The 16,842-nt window shown below is 42.2% G+C and overlaps 1 protein-coding gene across 4 annotated transcripts in view; it reads left to right on the top strand.

Annotated features, from left to right (window-relative positions):
• Window positions 1-16,316, top strand: part of phf3 (PHD finger protein 3) — a 115,911-nt gene extending 99,595 nt beyond the window's left edge. For all 4 annotated transcript variants that reach the window (XM_055635043.1, XM_055635044.1, XM_055635045.1 and 1 more), the window contains 2 exons: window positions 11,021-11,216; window positions 12,743-16,316. In XM_055635043.1, the coding sequence (XP_055491018.1) occupies window positions 11,021-11,216; window positions 12,743-15,246 (2,700 nt within the window). In that variant the 3' untranslated portion in view covers window positions 15,247-16,316. The remainder of the gene's footprint in view (window positions 1-11,020; window positions 11,217-12,742) is intronic.
• Window positions 16,317-16,842: the final 526 nt, after the last annotated feature.

Here is a 16,842-nt window from a genome sequence, read left to right as displayed (position 1 = left end):
GCCTACTCTTGCACCTATTTTTTATGTTTCCATGTTATCATATTGTAATAAATAGCATTAAAATCATATAAGACTCATAAGAAGTAGTAATTACTAAAAAGGGAAAGAGAAGGGAAAATAATTCAGCCATTCATAGTATGAGCACATGTACATACTTTGGGCTATTTAATCTAATAATATGGGAGCTTATGTGTATGTATGGGGTGTATGTTATCCAATTATTCTATATCCAATTATTATGGACATTTGTTGTCCTGGAAAATTCTAACATGCCCAATTCTTTGGGAGCAGCATGGGATGCATTAATATAAGCATTGCCAATTATTCAATAGAAAAGTATATTTTACTTAATCTCTAAATGTAGAATTCAGGATTTACATCACTGGAACCTTCTTGCTTGACAAGTTTCCACATGTTTTCTGAAACTATCATAATCTTTCTCACTTATTTTTGAATATTTGTTTAATATCAAACGCCACGGGTTAGATCTTTCATATTTGGCACAGCTGCTGGTTACTTATTTTGCAAATGCAAATTTTCGCAAATAAGAAGTCGGGTGTCAGCTGTGGCCTGGCTGGTGACAGACTCGTTTCTGGGTCATGTTGCAGGCTAAAATTATTTTCCAGAAATTATAGCACAACAAAAACTTGTGACCAGTTAACTACAGGAGGAATATTGATTTGTTGAGAGTGCCATCCTATAGGTGAAATGATAAATTATGGGGCTGCTTGCTCTCTCAGGAGGATGCACGTGATCTCATGGCAGGATTTTGAAGAAGAGCAGGGAAGCTATGTCAAGTGTCCTGGTTCAATATTTATCCTTCATTCAACACCACAAATCCATGCTATAGAATTATATGGAGAAGGATGTTGATCCATTAGCTTTTTGAGTCCATGTCACTTGTGTCAGATCTCTTGCAGTGAAGCCCAAAGCACCTTGGAGTAAGCAAATAAAATTTGACTCTAAACCATGTTAGCAGGTTTAAGAAAAAAATGACATTTGATCATAATGAGAATTTCTTAAGGGCCTGTCCCACTTTCACAAGCTAATTCACGACCTTATTTACTCGTGTACATTTTTCATCATGTTGAAAAAACGCCCCAAGCTACTTGATGCCACGAGTACCTACGACCTCGTGACGACCATGCTGCGAGTATGAGTCAAGGGCAAACTCGGCAGAGGTCGTGAATTAGGTCGTGAAAGTGGGACAGGCCCTTTAGGAGAGAGAAGATAAAGAAATACAGGCTGCGAATTGGAAAGGCATCAGAAGGATACATGACTGCAGACTGAAATACTATGCGTCATGATATCTGACAGGTCAGTTATAACAAGTGCTCGGATGTATTCCAGTAAATTATAACTTTTCTGCTGGAGGGCTGCTCCAGTTTGTTTCCTGGCAATATGACTCATGGGAAGATTGACTACCGACTCAAGCAAAGTACTGTCTTTGGTCAAAAAAATTCCTGCCCCAATCTACACTGAAAAGGTATTCCACATACACTGCAGTAAAACTCTTTTAGTCCTGGTGTCAGCCTTGGAAACTGCTATCACTTTTTTAACCTGACACAGAAATGGTCTCAGAATTGCTGCACTGTGTAACAGAGCAAATGTACAAAAACAAATGCAAATCCAGAAAAATGCGCAAATTGCTTGAGAAATCAGTTCTGTTTCCTGTCACGGCTGGTCTTTATCGGCTACCAGTTGATGCACATAGCCTAAAAGGCCTGTCCCACTTACGTGTCCTTGGCACGCAAATTACGTAACCTCGTGGTCGCGTTGAGGCGCATGGGCATCGTATGGCCGCGCGGGGCCGGTCCCACTGAGAAGCGAGGGGTATGTAGTTGTGCACGACATCACGCGGGGCTCGAAAGTTTTGTAGCGAACAAAATCTTTGCGAGGAGCTGACGGTTAAAGTGGGACAGGCCTAAGACCCTGGTGCAACGCAATGTCTTACCTCCAACAGCAGCAGAAGCAGGCAAACGATCGCCGAGCTCGGACTGGGACTCATGGCCGTTGTGGTCCGGATCCGCCCCCACTTCTACTCCCAGAGCGGGGCCAAGAAAATTGAAGATAGACACAAAATGCTGGAGTAACTCAGCGGGACCGGCAGCATCTCTGGAGAGAAGGTGATGTTTCGGGTCAAGACCCTTCTTTTCAGACTGAAGAAGAGTCTCGACACGAAACGTCACCCATTCTTCTCTCCAGAGAGAGATGCTGCCGGTCCCGCTGAGTTACTCCAGCTTTGCGTCCATCTTCAAATTATGTCACGCGCTCCAGACAGCTGTGGGCATGAAATCGCACACGACCTTCGCGGCTCAACGTGACCACGGGGTCGCGTAATTTGCGTGCCAAGGACACATAAGTGGGACAGGCCCTGAAGTCACGTCCATCTGACCAGCCCCACAGTATTGCCCTTGTATGGAAGCTCCTACCAAAACTGAACCTTCGTGGTCGGCAGTGAGGATGGTGGGTGGCAGGTTGCAGGAAGACTATTTAATTAATTCTTGTTTGAGCAGTTTTAAATGTAGCAATACCAGTGGGAAATGAAGATATCTTCCTGTTTAGGATTACTGCAGGAGACCCTTTATCACGTAGACTGCAGTGTTTCAATATGACTGCTCATGAACACAATCTCAAGGTCAAGTATAGATGTGATATTGAATGTTGACTGTGATGCATTCATCCCATAAAAATGTGAATCTATGTACAGCGAGTTATCTTAGTCTGGAGAAAGTGTCTACGTCAAGCATATCCATTGTTGCCAGCTATTGATACCACTCTGCCAGCTAGTGATTTGCTCTGTGTCAGCTGATATTTTGGCATTGAAAAGCAAAAATATGCTGGAAATTTGAAATAAACCAAAAGGATGCTGCATGTCTGACAGTTTTTATGGGGAGAGAAACAGTTAACATTTCAAACAAGTATAAAGTTGCAGAGATGGTGGGGGGCTGGTTTGTAGAGAGAACAAAGGGGATGTCTTTTGATAGCTTGGAGACTAGGAGAGACCAAATTGGTACAAGTGGCAGTAGTGATGGCTTCTTCATAATTGCTTATCTGTCTGGATGGATGATGTGTTAATAGCAGAGGAGTGATCCATAAAGATAGGTGGAGGGACAGGTAGTGTTGAGCAAAGATCTTATAGCGAGCAAGATGGTCCACTCCTGCGAAATACAATGGAATGACTTGTACGCATCGGAGTGTAATTTCCGTCATTACAGTAACCCTGACCCGACTTCAGTTATGCCTCTCGCAGCGTTGCGGGGGAACAGTTTATGTGTTTTTAAATGTTTTGAATGTTTTTTGGGTTTTTTTTAAACGGCACATACCTTGTACAGGGAGGAACTGCAGATGCTGGTTTAAACCGAAGACACACAAAGGCAGGAGTAAATCAGTCGATCAGGCAGTATCTCTGGAGAGGACTAGGTGATATTTTGGGTCGGCTTTTTCGATAGCTGCCATGACCCGTTTGATGTCATCCTTCGCCCGGCACCTGGTCTCGGCCGCACCGATCTGCTGAACATGCTGTGTGTTTGTTTGGCGGTGTCTGAGGGGAGGATCGCCGGAACCGAGAGCGAGCCAACGTGCGGACAGACAGACAAAAGCAACGATCATTGAGTGGCATAGGTGGGCATTTCGGGCTGAGGCCCTTCTTCAGACTGACAGTCAAGGGAAAGGGAAACGGGAGATATAGGCATATCTTCCATTCATTTGTCCTTAGTACCATCCATATCTCTTGCTCCTCTTTCCCCTGACTCAGTCTGAAGAAGGATCTCGACCTGAAATGTCACCTACAAAGATCTTTCGTCACCTATTCTGCTCTATGATCGTTGCATTCGTTCATCTGTCCGCACAAAACTGTACTTTACTATCGAAAAAGTACGGAAATGGTAAAGGGGAAATTTAAAAAAAAATGCGAAGGAAATAGATGTTTAACAAAAAAAAAAGGGGAGGGGGGGGGCGATTGCTCCGTGTCGGAGGGAGGGGGGGAGGGGGGATGAGGATGAGGATGGGTTGAGTTCCTCTTTCCCCTGACTCAGAAGACTGGTCTCGACCCAAAATGTCACCTATTCCTTTTGTCCAGAAATGCTGCCCGACCCGCTGCATTTTGTGTCTATCCTTTAATCTCTCAGCCTGATGTAACAGAATCTCGCTGAATTAGCTTGACGCCATGACGGAAGCTGGTTACGGAAATGGCGCTGAAGATTATCCATGACCCTACTACTACTTTTTAGCAGAGTGGACCATCTTGCTCGCTATAAGATCTTTGGTGTTGAGAAAGCAGGAACTCTGCAAAAGGACTTGGACAGGTTGGGAGAATGGGCTGAGAAGTGGCAGATGGAATACAGAGTAGCAAAGCGTGGAGTCATGCATATTGGTAGTAGGAATCAAGACTTTTTCCAAATGGGGAGAGAATTTTTAAATAGGAGATGCAAAGGGACTTGGGCGTGCTGCTGCAGGATTTCCAAAAAGTTGATTTTCAAGTTGAATCGGTAGGAATGCAAATGCAATGCTAGCATTTATTTCAAGAGGTCTCAAATTTCTTTGGTGATTCAGTGGAATTCTTTGCCACAGACAGCTGTGAAGGCCGTCAATGGATATTCCCAAAGTGGAGATTGACAGATTCTTGATTAGTAAGGGTGTCTGGGATTATGGGGTGAAGGTAGGAGACTTAGGGTGAGAAGGAAAGATATTGGAAATAAAGTGGAATCTAGGAAATGGTGAGTCAAGCAGCATCTGTGGAGAGAAAAATACCAAACCAGAAAGGTTGGTTGTCTGAAATTGTTGTGATCAGTGTTAAGCCTTGTGGGTTATAACATGCAGAGCTCTAAGATGAAATGCTGGCCCATGAGCTTATATGTTGGGATTTGTTAGAACAATGTAAGAGTCATTGGTGCTGGGTCGAGACTTGTAGGAGGATTTATAGTGGATTATCTTATTGCACATGTGGGCACAAACTCGATTTACAGTGCAACAAACAAAATTTAGGTATGAGCACAACACTGGCAACCTCTCTAAATTAAAACAATGCAATTTCACCAGCAAGATGCAGTGAGTAACAATATTACATACTGCAAATGGGCATAAAGTCAACCCTAGCTTCATTCAGATAAAATAAGCCAAAGTAAGCAAGGTTTGGTGAAAGGAAGATCTTGCCTGATAAACCTGTTGGAATTATTTGAGGAAGTAAATGGCAGGATTGATAAAGGATAGTCAGTGAATGTTGATTACTTGCAATTTCAGAAGGCCTTTGAGGCTGTTAAAGAAGATCAGAGCCCATGGTATCAGAGGGAAAATGCTAGGTTGGCTGGATGGCAGAAGGAAGCGTGGCAATAAAGGGGGGCCTTTTCTGGTTGGACGCCAGTGACTAGCTGTGTTCTGCAGGCGTCGATGCTGGGGCCACTTCTCTTCCCGTTCGTATATCAATGATTTGGATTAGGGAATTGAAGGCTTTGTGGCTAAATTTGCAGATGATACGAAGGTAGGTGGAGGGACAGGTAGTGTAAAGAGGGCAGGGACTCTGCAGAAGGACTTGGATAGGTTGGGAGAGTGGGTTAAAAAACAGCAAATGGAATGCAGTGTACTTTTATTCTGAGGCTTTGGTCTAGGTGAGGAGTTGTGCATTTTGGAGTAGTAAGAATAAAGGCATAGACGCTTCTAAATGGGGAGATAATTCAGAGATGTAAAGGGACTTGGGAGTGTTAGTGCAGGATTCCTGAAAAGTTAATTTGCAAGTTGAATCGGTAGTAAGGAAGGCAAATACAATGCTAGCATTTATTTCGGGAGGACTAGAATATAGAAACAGGGATGTAAATGCTGAGACTTTAAGACACTGATCAGACTGCATTTGGAGTATTGCAAGCAGTTTTGGGCCCCATATCTGAGGAAGGATGTGCTGGCGATGAAGGTCCAGAGGAGGTTTACGAGATTGATCCCTGAAATGATTGGGTTAATATAATGAGTGTTTGATGGCACTTGTATGTACTCGCTAGAGTTTAGAAGGATGAGGGGCATTACCTTATTGAAACCTGCCAAATAATGAAAGGCCTCGATAGTGTGGTTGTGGAGAGGATGTTTCCACTAGTGGGAGAGTCTAGGACCAGAGGCCAAAGCCTCAGAATAAAAGTACGTACCTTTAGTAAGGAGATGAGGGGTAATTTCTTTAGTCAGACGTTAGTGACTGTGGAATTATTTGCCACAGATGGCTGTGGAGGCCAAGTCAATGGATATTTTTAAGGCAGTGATTGATAGATTCTTAATTCGTAATGGTGTCAGTGGTTATGGGGAGAGGGTAGGAGAATGGAGTTGAGAGGGAAAGATAGATCACCCATGATTGAATGGTGGAGTAGACTTGATGGGTCGAATGGCCTAATTCTGCTCTTGTGACCTCTGAACTTATTAACAGTATTCATGGGTAATTAAATTATTTGCATTCTGGCTGGAAATGGTGACACTATTCAGCCTTCAGTTATAGCCTCTTTCAACTGGTAAGTTGCTTTTTAAAATATTTGATAGCTCTGATTTGTCAACACAAATGTTTGTACTGAACTGGTCATTATATTTAGCTCGGCCATCTGCTGGTAAGGAAACCAAAAGCAGCCTAGTAAACCAGCTCTCAACTTTGCATGTCACTTCACATGCAATTATTTATGAATCATTTCAATGCTACTAGCCATCTTCACATGTACAGAGCTAGGACAGGCAAAATAAATATCAGGGATGAATCTATGGCATGTATCCAGAATTCCTTTTTGTCTGGCAATGGATAGAGTGGGATGGGGAGAGTTGGGATAATTGGGAGGGATAGGATTGGGGGAGAGTGGGAGGAGAAGAGGACAATGGGATGGGAAATGTGAGGGAGAGGGCCGGGAGGGTTGTGGAAAGAATGAAAGGGTGCAGATACGGAGAGAAGGGGGTGAATGAGTAGGGGAGGGAAATGGCAAAGAGTAGGAAGTGTGTGAGGGAAGTGGGAGGTTAAGGGTTAAAAGCTGTGTGTGGAGGAGGGTCAAGGGAAAATAAGCGAGGGGGGGGATAGTGAAGGAGGAGGGAGAAGAGTGAGAAGAGGTGTAGGAGGTAAGGGAGGGAGAATGGGAGGGGAAGGCTGATATAGTGGGGGTAGAGAAAGGGAGAGCAAGATGGAGGGGGTGTTGGGAAGGAAAAACATAGGTGCAGCATAGAGTAAGGGTGAGAAAGTGGGAAGGGTGGGGAGAGCAAGAGTAGAAGAGGGAGAGTTGGAGGAGGCAGGTTTGTCGGCCATTGGTCGGTGGGGGCGCTGCAAGCCGGCAGCCCTGTCAGCAGCATGTTAGTCTTTTCAACTTTTTTTGGTTATTTAGTATGTTTTAATGTATGCTTTTAATGTCTCTCTGTGTGTCTTGTGTGTGGGGGGGGGGGGGTAAGGGGGAAACAGCTTTGGTCGCCTCCTCCATGGAGAGGCGGCTTTTTTCATGCCGCATCCCCCGTGGCCTAACAGCAAGGATCGGCGCGGCCTTTCCAGGAGGCGCGCCTGGGGCTTCAGCGGCGGGCGCAGCGCAGACTCTCGGCATGGAGTGGGCGAGCCCTCGCTGGGGCTCGCCGGTGGGGAGCGCTCCTTTTCACTGGCTAGCGGCTGCCAGCATCCTGAAGCCGCGGTCTGCAGAGGTCCAGCTGGTGCGGCATCCGAAGCCCAGGATCCCTCGTGGGGGACAAAGGGGAAGAAGAAGCTCCGAATGCTGACCTGCGAACAACTTCTACCACGGGCCCGGTGTGGACTTACCATCACCCCTGGAGGGGAGCTTCGACCGTCGGCCCTGCGGTCTGCGGTGTTTCTGGCTGCGGCGCGGCGGGAACCTTAAATCTTCGACCGCCGGCCTGCGGCCTACACCAACCTAAAGCCGCGGTCTCCGGTGGGGAAGTGCCGACTGGACTTACCATGACTTTTACTGTCTGCACATCTGGACGCCCGCAGCGACGGCTGCGGAGGGTTGAGGTCCCGACCACGGGGGAAAATGGAGGAGGACTGGCCAAATTTTGTGCCTTCCACCACTGTGATGAATGCTGTGATGGACGTTTGTGTTACATTTTTTGTGTGTGTTCTTTATCATTGTACTGCTGCTGACAAATTAATTTCACTTGCACTTTATGTGCAATGTGACGAATAAAACCTTATTGTTTTGTATTGTATTGTAATGTTTGGACTGGGACAGTTGGAGGAGGCAGGTTTGGACCAGGAAGTTGGAGGCAAGTGCTTTTTTCCATCTACTCAAATACAAGGGACTATCCCAACTTTCGAGAAACATTTAAGAAACAGACAGGTACATGGATAGGACAGGTTTGGAGGGATAAGGACCAAATACTGGCAGGTGGGACTATTATAGCTGGGACATGTTAGGCAAATTGGTCTGAAGGGCCTGTTTCCACACTATCACTATGACTGTGACTTTCAATCTCACTCTCAATTTCTCATCCATCTTCTCTCCCTTCCTTGGATCAATATATTTAAATTCTTTTCAAATTGCTTAGCCTTATTAAAGTACATTTCACTGTAGTTTAATGTGCATTTATGTTAACTGTTGGATTAGCATGCTTTCAAAAGAGTAAATGTTTCTTAATTGTGAAAACACCTCTGGGAGATTAACGAAGACAAATTCTGTGTTGATTGTATACTGACTCCACATATATGTTGTGCAAGGAGAACATATAATCCAGGGCTCTCATTTAACGCTTTTTCCCTGTTGCCAGCCGGGCAACCTAGGCAGCTTTTTAGGTTGCCAAATGACAGAGGTCATTTAAGACGGCTTGCATGACGTGCGATAATGTGCTCGGACGAAGTGCGTAGTTACCAATCGGAATTATGCTTAATGAAGCATTCACATGTTATTTCTGCTTCAAATAAAGTCACAAACTAAACATATTCACCAATCAAGACATGATGTATACCACAATGACATGCAGCAAAATTATAATACAGTATCTCAACTCTTTTTACATGTTGCAATGAATGCAATTTCTATTATTTCTTTCCATTTCCAAACAAAAATGTGGTTGGATTATTCAGCGTATGATCAACCTGTGTCAATCAATCCTTGACCATAGTAACATATATGCTTAACCATGCACACTACAGATTGATGCAAGCATGTTTTCTGTGAAGGACGGAAAATTATCAAGACATGGCCATAGCATAGGTCGTTATTGCTATTGGTACATAAACACTCTCGCTTCCCACATAATTTATCCACAACAAAATATACAGGTTGCAAGGAAATTTCTAAAGGCATTTTATGATAATAGCTGTTAAAACTGACTATACCCACCTGACAGTTAAACATTACACTAACTGACAAGAGATGACCAAAGGACAGAACTGCAGCAAATGTTCTTTTGGCAATATGTTTAAAGGTGTCAAAACGTCACATTACCAGACATTCAAATTAGATGTATGTGTTGTGAACAGCAATGAAGATATTAAATAACTACAGTATTGATACTCCATATTAAGAGCATTGATTTGCCATTAGAATTAATTCTGCAATAACGTGTCAACGGTAGCCGTGGTAATCGAACACTGCGGTTTTAATTTTTCATGTGTTCACAATTTAATTGATCCATCTTTATGGATTAAAACAAATAATAACATTGGGAATTAAAACATATTTGATTGCATTCTGTTATCAAACATAGTCAATGTTCGCTCTGTAGACATTTCCAGCACAATAGGGTCGGGAGGGGGGGGGGGGTGAATCCGTGCAGGATGGATAGATGGCGGGGGATGGGGGTTTGAGAAGGCAATCGGTGCGGAATGGATGGATTGAGGTAAGGGAATTCGTGTGTGTTGGTTGGAGTAGGTAAAATTGTCAGTGGGGGTTGAATGGAGGGATCAGTACAGGATGAATGGGTGATCACTACTGGATGGGGGGGGGGTGGAATTAGTGCAGGGTGAATGGGAGGGGATCAGTACAGGATGATTGGGCGGATCAGTAAAAGATGAATGGGGAATTGGATGGGGGGGATCGGTGCAGAATAAATGGAGGGGGGGTTAGTACAGGATGGATTGTGAGATCAGTGCAGAATGAATGGGTGGATCAGTACACGATGAATGGGGGGGGGGGGGCAGTGCAGGATGGATGCGAAGGGGGGTCAGTACAGGATGAATTGGGGGACCAATGTAGGATGGATGGGGGGTGGCAGGGGGAGGGGGGAAGAGAAGGGGAGGCTTTGTTTTGAAAGCGGTTATCGCCGTTGGCAGAATGGCACACAGCGGCCGCTATGAGGGCGGGCGGGGTGAAGGAGGAGGTGGGACCGCTGTGCGGGGCCCATCATTCGCTCCGACCCTCCGTCACCCCGCACTACAGCCCGACCCGAAACGTCACATTCCTTTTCTCCAGAGATGCTGCCTGACCCGCTGAATTGCACCAGTTTTATGTGTATTATCTTCGGTATAAACCAGTATCTGCAGTGTCAAGCCAGGCAAAATGACACTGCTTTTAGGTTGCCCGGCGGGATTTTAGGTGGCCATTGGCAACCGTTAATTTCAAGCCCTGTAATCATGAAACGTTTCCATTCTTTCAAAGTGCTGCTATCTAGCTCACTTGCAGCGAGTCATTGCCAATTTAGAAACATTAAATTGTACCAAGTAAGATTTATGTTTCATGTACTGCTGAATACTAACTGATTGTAGTGGCAAATCTTTGGGTACATATTCTAGTATTTACACACAGAAACAACATCTTGGTTAGTTCATTATTTAGCATTGTCAAGATGATTTAAATCATGACAACTTTATACAAGGAATTATACAATTTATGGGATAATTAAATGAATAGCATTTTACGTACAATGTTCGCATTAACTTTATACAAAATGATTCACTTTGTTCCTATTCACTAAGTGACCATTTGCTATATAAATATTTTTAGATTTTGCTTGCATTGTACCAAAATCAAAATACAGGTTTTCTTCGGAAGAAATTAATCAAAATTTGTTTTCCCACATAGTGTAAAGATTTTTATTTAATATTCATGTTGTTTGCTTTGACTCTGTACAGGAGATAAGTGTCATACGTTTCTGTCCAGTGACCGAGGAAGATCAGATAATGTACACTTCACTATATACATACTTCAACAGCAGGCAACGGTATGGAGTGGTAGCCAACAATGTGAAGCAGGTTAAGGACATGTATCTTATTCCATTGGGCGCCTTGGAAAAAGTTCCTTATCGGCTCTTACCATTTGATGGGCCAGGTGAGTTTCTATAACTGGTAGTAGTTTTTCATTTTGCTTGTGTTGTAGAACATTAAATTTGATAATACTCCACTATTGGATATCAAATATATGTGATTTCAATTGCAGATAATTCATTCTTTGTCTATATTTTCCTGCATCTTGTATGGTGTCCTTCCTGCTACTGTTCACCAAGAGAACTTGGTATGATCTGTTTTCACCACTGGCAGTCGAAAAGTTGAAGATGTTTAGTTTATTTATTATGGTTGAATAATTTTCAACCATAATAAATAACCATAATTGAATAAGTAGTAAACACTGCCCAGTCCATCATCGGCTCGGACCTTCCTTCCATCGAGGGGATTTATTGCAGTCGCTGCCTCAAAAAGGCTGGCAGTATCATCAAAGACCCACACCATCCTGGCCACACACTCATCTCCCTGCTACCTTCAGGTAAAAGGTACAGGAGCCTGGAGACTGCAACAACCAGGTTCAGGAATAGCTACTTCCACACAGCCATCAGGCTATTAAACCTGGCTCGGACAAAACTCTGATTATTAATAACCACTTTATCAGTTTATTTATTCATGTGTGTATATATTTATATCATGGTATATGGACACATTTATCTGTTTTGTAGTAAATGCCTACTATTTTCTGTGTGCTTAAGCAAAGCAAGAATTTCATTGTCCTATACAGGGACACATGACAATAAACTCACTTGAACTTGAACTTTTCAACAGTTGTAACTTGGTAACTCCAAAAAAAAAGTCATACTTTCATATAGCCTGATTTATACTTGGAGAAAGCACACAAAACCCATGCCTGGTTGGATCATTATTTTGCTACTTAATCTGTAGTTGACTGAACTCACTTCTGAATGTGTAACATTGATTAGAAATACTTTAAAAACCCATAGAAAGGAAGACTGGATTCATTTTCCTAGCCCCTTGATTATATTCAGTAACATAATCGCTGCACTATCTTCCTTGTACAAGTTGTGCTATACTTCATCTGAAAAGCAATCAAAAACTGTCAGGGCTGGCTGAAACGTGCTTACCTTGGAAATAAGACTCAGTGTTTACTATAGCTTTGATTGTACTATTGAAATGAAAAGGGATGTTTATCTATGATTAAGATGTTTCCTGATTGCATATTGAAATTAAAGTTCAAATACTATATTGAATGGTTGAAGTCACAAATTTTGGATTGGTGCCATATATTTGGATATCTATCAAGGTTCCAATGTTTTCTAGATAAAGTGGAACTATAGTGTCTAAGAGGTTTATTTGAAAAAAAATCATTCATTTTGCTATAGCAATGTGTGACTTCCATTGCAATATTGTAGTTTTTAAAACTGTATGGCTCATTTCAAATGCAAAATGCACTACTGAATCACTTAACAAAGATTTAACCTAAATATGGTATCATTTAATTTTAAGCTATATAATTGATGTGCATGGTTAAAGAATGAGTCGCATTGTTGTGTTTTTGTAAGTGAAAGCGGGATTAAACTGTAATAACAAGCCATTTTTATCATTTTACAGGTCTGGAACAAATTCGCAAGAACCTTCTCCTTGGATTGATCATTCGACAAAGAATGAAAAGATCATTTAGTGCTTCACCCTCTGAAGAAGTCCCTGAATCTGAGAAGCTGCCTACTAGTTTGCCTCAAGAAAAGAAAAGCAAACCAGAGTTTGTGGAAGATGAAGTGGAAGTTGAAGAGGAAGAGGAGGAAGAAGAAGAAAATCAATTCTTTAATTCCTTCACTTCTGTGTTGCCTAAGTTTAGAAGCAAGCCCAAACAGTCCCCACCTGCAGAACCTCAGATTTTGCAAACACCACCTGCATCGCCAGCTGAGCCGATTCCTATCCTGTCCATGAAACCATTGAGATTTCTTCCCGGAGTTTTGGTTGGTTGGGAAAACCAATCCACGGCCCTTGAATTATCAAACCAACCACTGGACGACATTCTTCAGAGTCTTTTGGGAGATGCAGATAGAGAAACTGAAGCAAAGCCTGTCTCCAGTACCGAGCCTGAATTAGGAGATGTTGTGACTGATAAAAAATATTCAGATATGTCACAACCTGAAGAAACCACTGAAGATCAAAAGAGTGATAAAAATGCCTCACATGATCTTCCAGAGGAAAATGAGAAGGCAGATGTCGTGGACGATGCCAAAGTTACTGAAATGTCAAAGGGAACTGGAATCCTTACAACTCTCACACTGAAAGACAAGCCACCAGATGTATCAACTGAAGTGTTTCTTTCCAGTCTTGCAGCTTTAAAACCACAGCCAAGTAAAAAAGAAGAGCACGAGAAACTTCGGCATCACTATAAAGTCAAAAAGGTAAAAATAGAAAACTCAAAAGAGAAAAATGAGACTTCTAGTGGTTCTGAAACGCAAACTGTGAGTCCCAAGGTTGAGTTAGCTCAATCTGAGCCCAGTACAGATGCAGAAGAGGTAGATCCTACACATGAAACTCTTGCGAGCGTCTTGAAGGTTGTCAATGCAAGCAGAGACCCAAGACAAGCAGCTGTACGAAAGCAACAAAGTGGTTCCACAATAAACAAGCCACCGGAGAACAATGCTGAGGAGCAGTGTTTGGAAAACAGAGAAGATAAATGTGAGAATGAGAGCTTAAACACAAAGGACCCAGAGGAAGTTGTAAAGAAATCCTCAAAAGAACACCAAGAAAAAATAGACACAAAACAGGTTCCTGAAGAAACAATTGATTCCCAAAGTGAACAGTCCAGTAAACAATTGCAGGAACCAACACCTTGTATTACAGAGATTTCTCCATCAATTGCTCAGAATATTTCAAAACCAGTATCAGAAACAGAATCTACAAGTTCTTTACATAAAGGTCAAACTGTTTCTAATACAGGAATGGTAGCAACACACACCATTGAGACCGTGCAATCAGTCCGAAGGGAAAATGTCCCATTACCTCCATTCCATGGGCCACGTACAGGTCCGCGTTTTGAATTCTCTTCAAAAACAGTGCCCACACACAACAAAACTCAGGCGCCGGCAGTGTCCACCTCATTACCAAACCGCGGTCCTTCAGATGGCCCAGTACTGAGTGGAAACATCTTCCCTCCACCAATGTCACAACTGCACAACTTTTCCCAAGTTAATCGTCATCCTTCAGGCTTTCCATTTCAGCGACCGTTACCTGGTGTTAATTTCCAACCAGGTAATTTGATGCCTTCATTCATGTCTGTACGGGGCCCACCACTCCTCCCACCACCATTTAGCCTTCAAAATGATCCTCGTTTAAGGTTTCATGCTCCAGATCTTCGTCCAGCACATGTCTTGGGCTCAAACCATATGATGCCTTGGCCACCACCAATTCCCTGTCCGCCACAGCATCACCTGGGTCTTCTGCATCTTGCACACGGGCAAATAATGCCACCTTTCACTTCTGAATGCCCAATTAATATTAACAGATTTGTACCAAGTCCAGGAGTACCAAGGCTTCCATCTATCAAGGAAGATCACAGACAAGAAAGGCATCAGGATGATCATTGGGATAGATATAGCCAAAAGTCAGAGCATAATCTTAGCAAGGAACATGGCAGTCATCATAGACATAGGGTTTATAGTGATTATCATCGAAGAAAAGATCGGCACAAAGAAAGGGAGAAGGACAAATACTGGGATCGAGGGTCTGAACGAGACAGGGACACGTATAAAGACCGAGATAAAGGCCGAGAAAGAGAGAAGCGGCGAAGTCATGAGGACAGGCATAGAGATAAAGATCGGGACCGATATCGGGATCGTGAAAGGAACCATGATGGTGTGGATTCGAGAAGAGACCGAAGCAAAGACAAAGATAAGAATAGGTCTGAAAATGAAGATCACGACAGTGACAAAGAGAGGGGAAAGGGAAAGAGCAAGGACAAGCACAGAGAGAAGGTTCAGGAAAGAGAAAAAGACATAGAACGGGATAGGCACCACAGGGATAAGGACCATGATAAAAGGGACCACAGTGACAAAAGCAAAAGCAAGAAGCGGAGGATTTCCCCAGAAGCTACTTCTGATTAGCAACTGTACAGAACCAAAACATGCTAATTTGTGAACTTTGCCCTGATAATTTGAAAAAAGTACCAATTGGTTTACCTGTACTTGTCAACTAGGATGCCAGTTAATGTTGCAATGTTATGATGACATGATTCACTTGTGTGTTTCCTTGTACAACATACAGTATTTACAACCATGTCTTGCTGCTCTTAAATACTAATTAACAATACAAGAAGCTGGTAGTATAACTTTTTAAGTAATTTTATTACCTCTGATTATTAGCCAAACTGATAGTTCTAGCATGAGCTACTATACGTCAAATTTGAAAAGGATAAAATCCACAGCTTTTGCTGTTGTCCAGGTTCTTTCCTGAAATAATGTACGCTTTTAGGCAATTTGCAGTGGCGCACACCTATGAATAATTACACAAAGGTATCATGTTCTTATTCAAACCAGTTGTGGTTGTACATTTCTGAAGTTTTATGTTGTACTTCTATTTCAATGTATTAATTTCATTTGCAAGAGTTGGCTGTTAACTATTGCACTGTTTCAATGTTTAAACAGGCAATCACTACAATGTAAGTGTTGTATTAAAGTTTTAGATAAAAAAGTGCATTGAAAATAAAACTATACATCCATCTATATTTTGTGAAAATTGTCACATTGTTGCTCTTACCTGGCTATTCTCTTTGTTGCTTCAACATTGTAGACTAATGCTTGTATACTACCTTTTCTGTTTTATTCATCAATCTTTTTACTGAAGAATCTGTGTAAATATTTTAAATGATGTTTTCATTGTAAATGATTATAAAATGAATTTTCTCCACACAGTTGTGTTTTGGTATTAATATAGTACAAGTGGTTTATGTTGTATAGTAAACAGTGTGAAAGGGCCAGCACCGATGATATATCACCATGGGAGACACTCCTGCTGGCTTTTGTTGGAAGGAGAACTTTTGGCTACATTAGGAAATGTCATGTTGTATCTTAATAGAATGACTGGACACTGATAAAGTTAAAGCACTTCATTTCTTGCATTGATGATGGTAACATGGTAAAGAAAGTGTCTCCAATAAATAAAACATTTCACTGTTTGATCAATATTTGTTTCAAATGAATAAATGATAACTTACCATTCAATTAAAAATTGCAAGCATAATTCATCCAATAAAAGCATACCTTACACAACAGCTCTGACCATCTTATGCCAAGTTTAGTTTGATATTTTATTATGTCTTGCAACACTGACTTGTCTCAGTTGATCATCACATTTTGTCTTACAAAACTCAGTGTCTCTCATGCTACAAATCATAGCATTATTTAAACAGTGGCATGAATTTATTATTAACTATTCTTTTGCCAACAAATTCTGTCCTAAACTATTTTCCATTAACTCTCCAGAGGATGTTGTAGTTTCTGCCTCAACATACCCTATATATGTCACTGCCTCAAAATAAAATTCTCCTAACCTCTCTACTTATCTCGGCTTTAGTGGAAATAACCACAACTTTTCAAATCTGTGTATCAAGTTCTCTTATCCATCTCACATCCGGGTCACTCAATCGCATGCACTTTTTATAGGCATTCGATGCACCTTCCAGTGCTCCAAATTATGCATGG

Source organism: Leucoraja erinacea, chromosome 5, assembly GCF_028641065.1.
Source record: "Leucoraja erinacea ecotype New England chromosome 5, Leri_hhj_1, whole genome shotgun sequence".
NCBI classification, from domain to species: Eukaryota; Metazoa; Chordata; class Chondrichthyes; order Rajiformes; family Rajidae; genus Leucoraja; species Leucoraja erinaceus.
The sequence above is the reverse complement of the archived record's forward strand: the minus strand, read 5'-3'. Positions and strand labels throughout refer to the sequence as shown.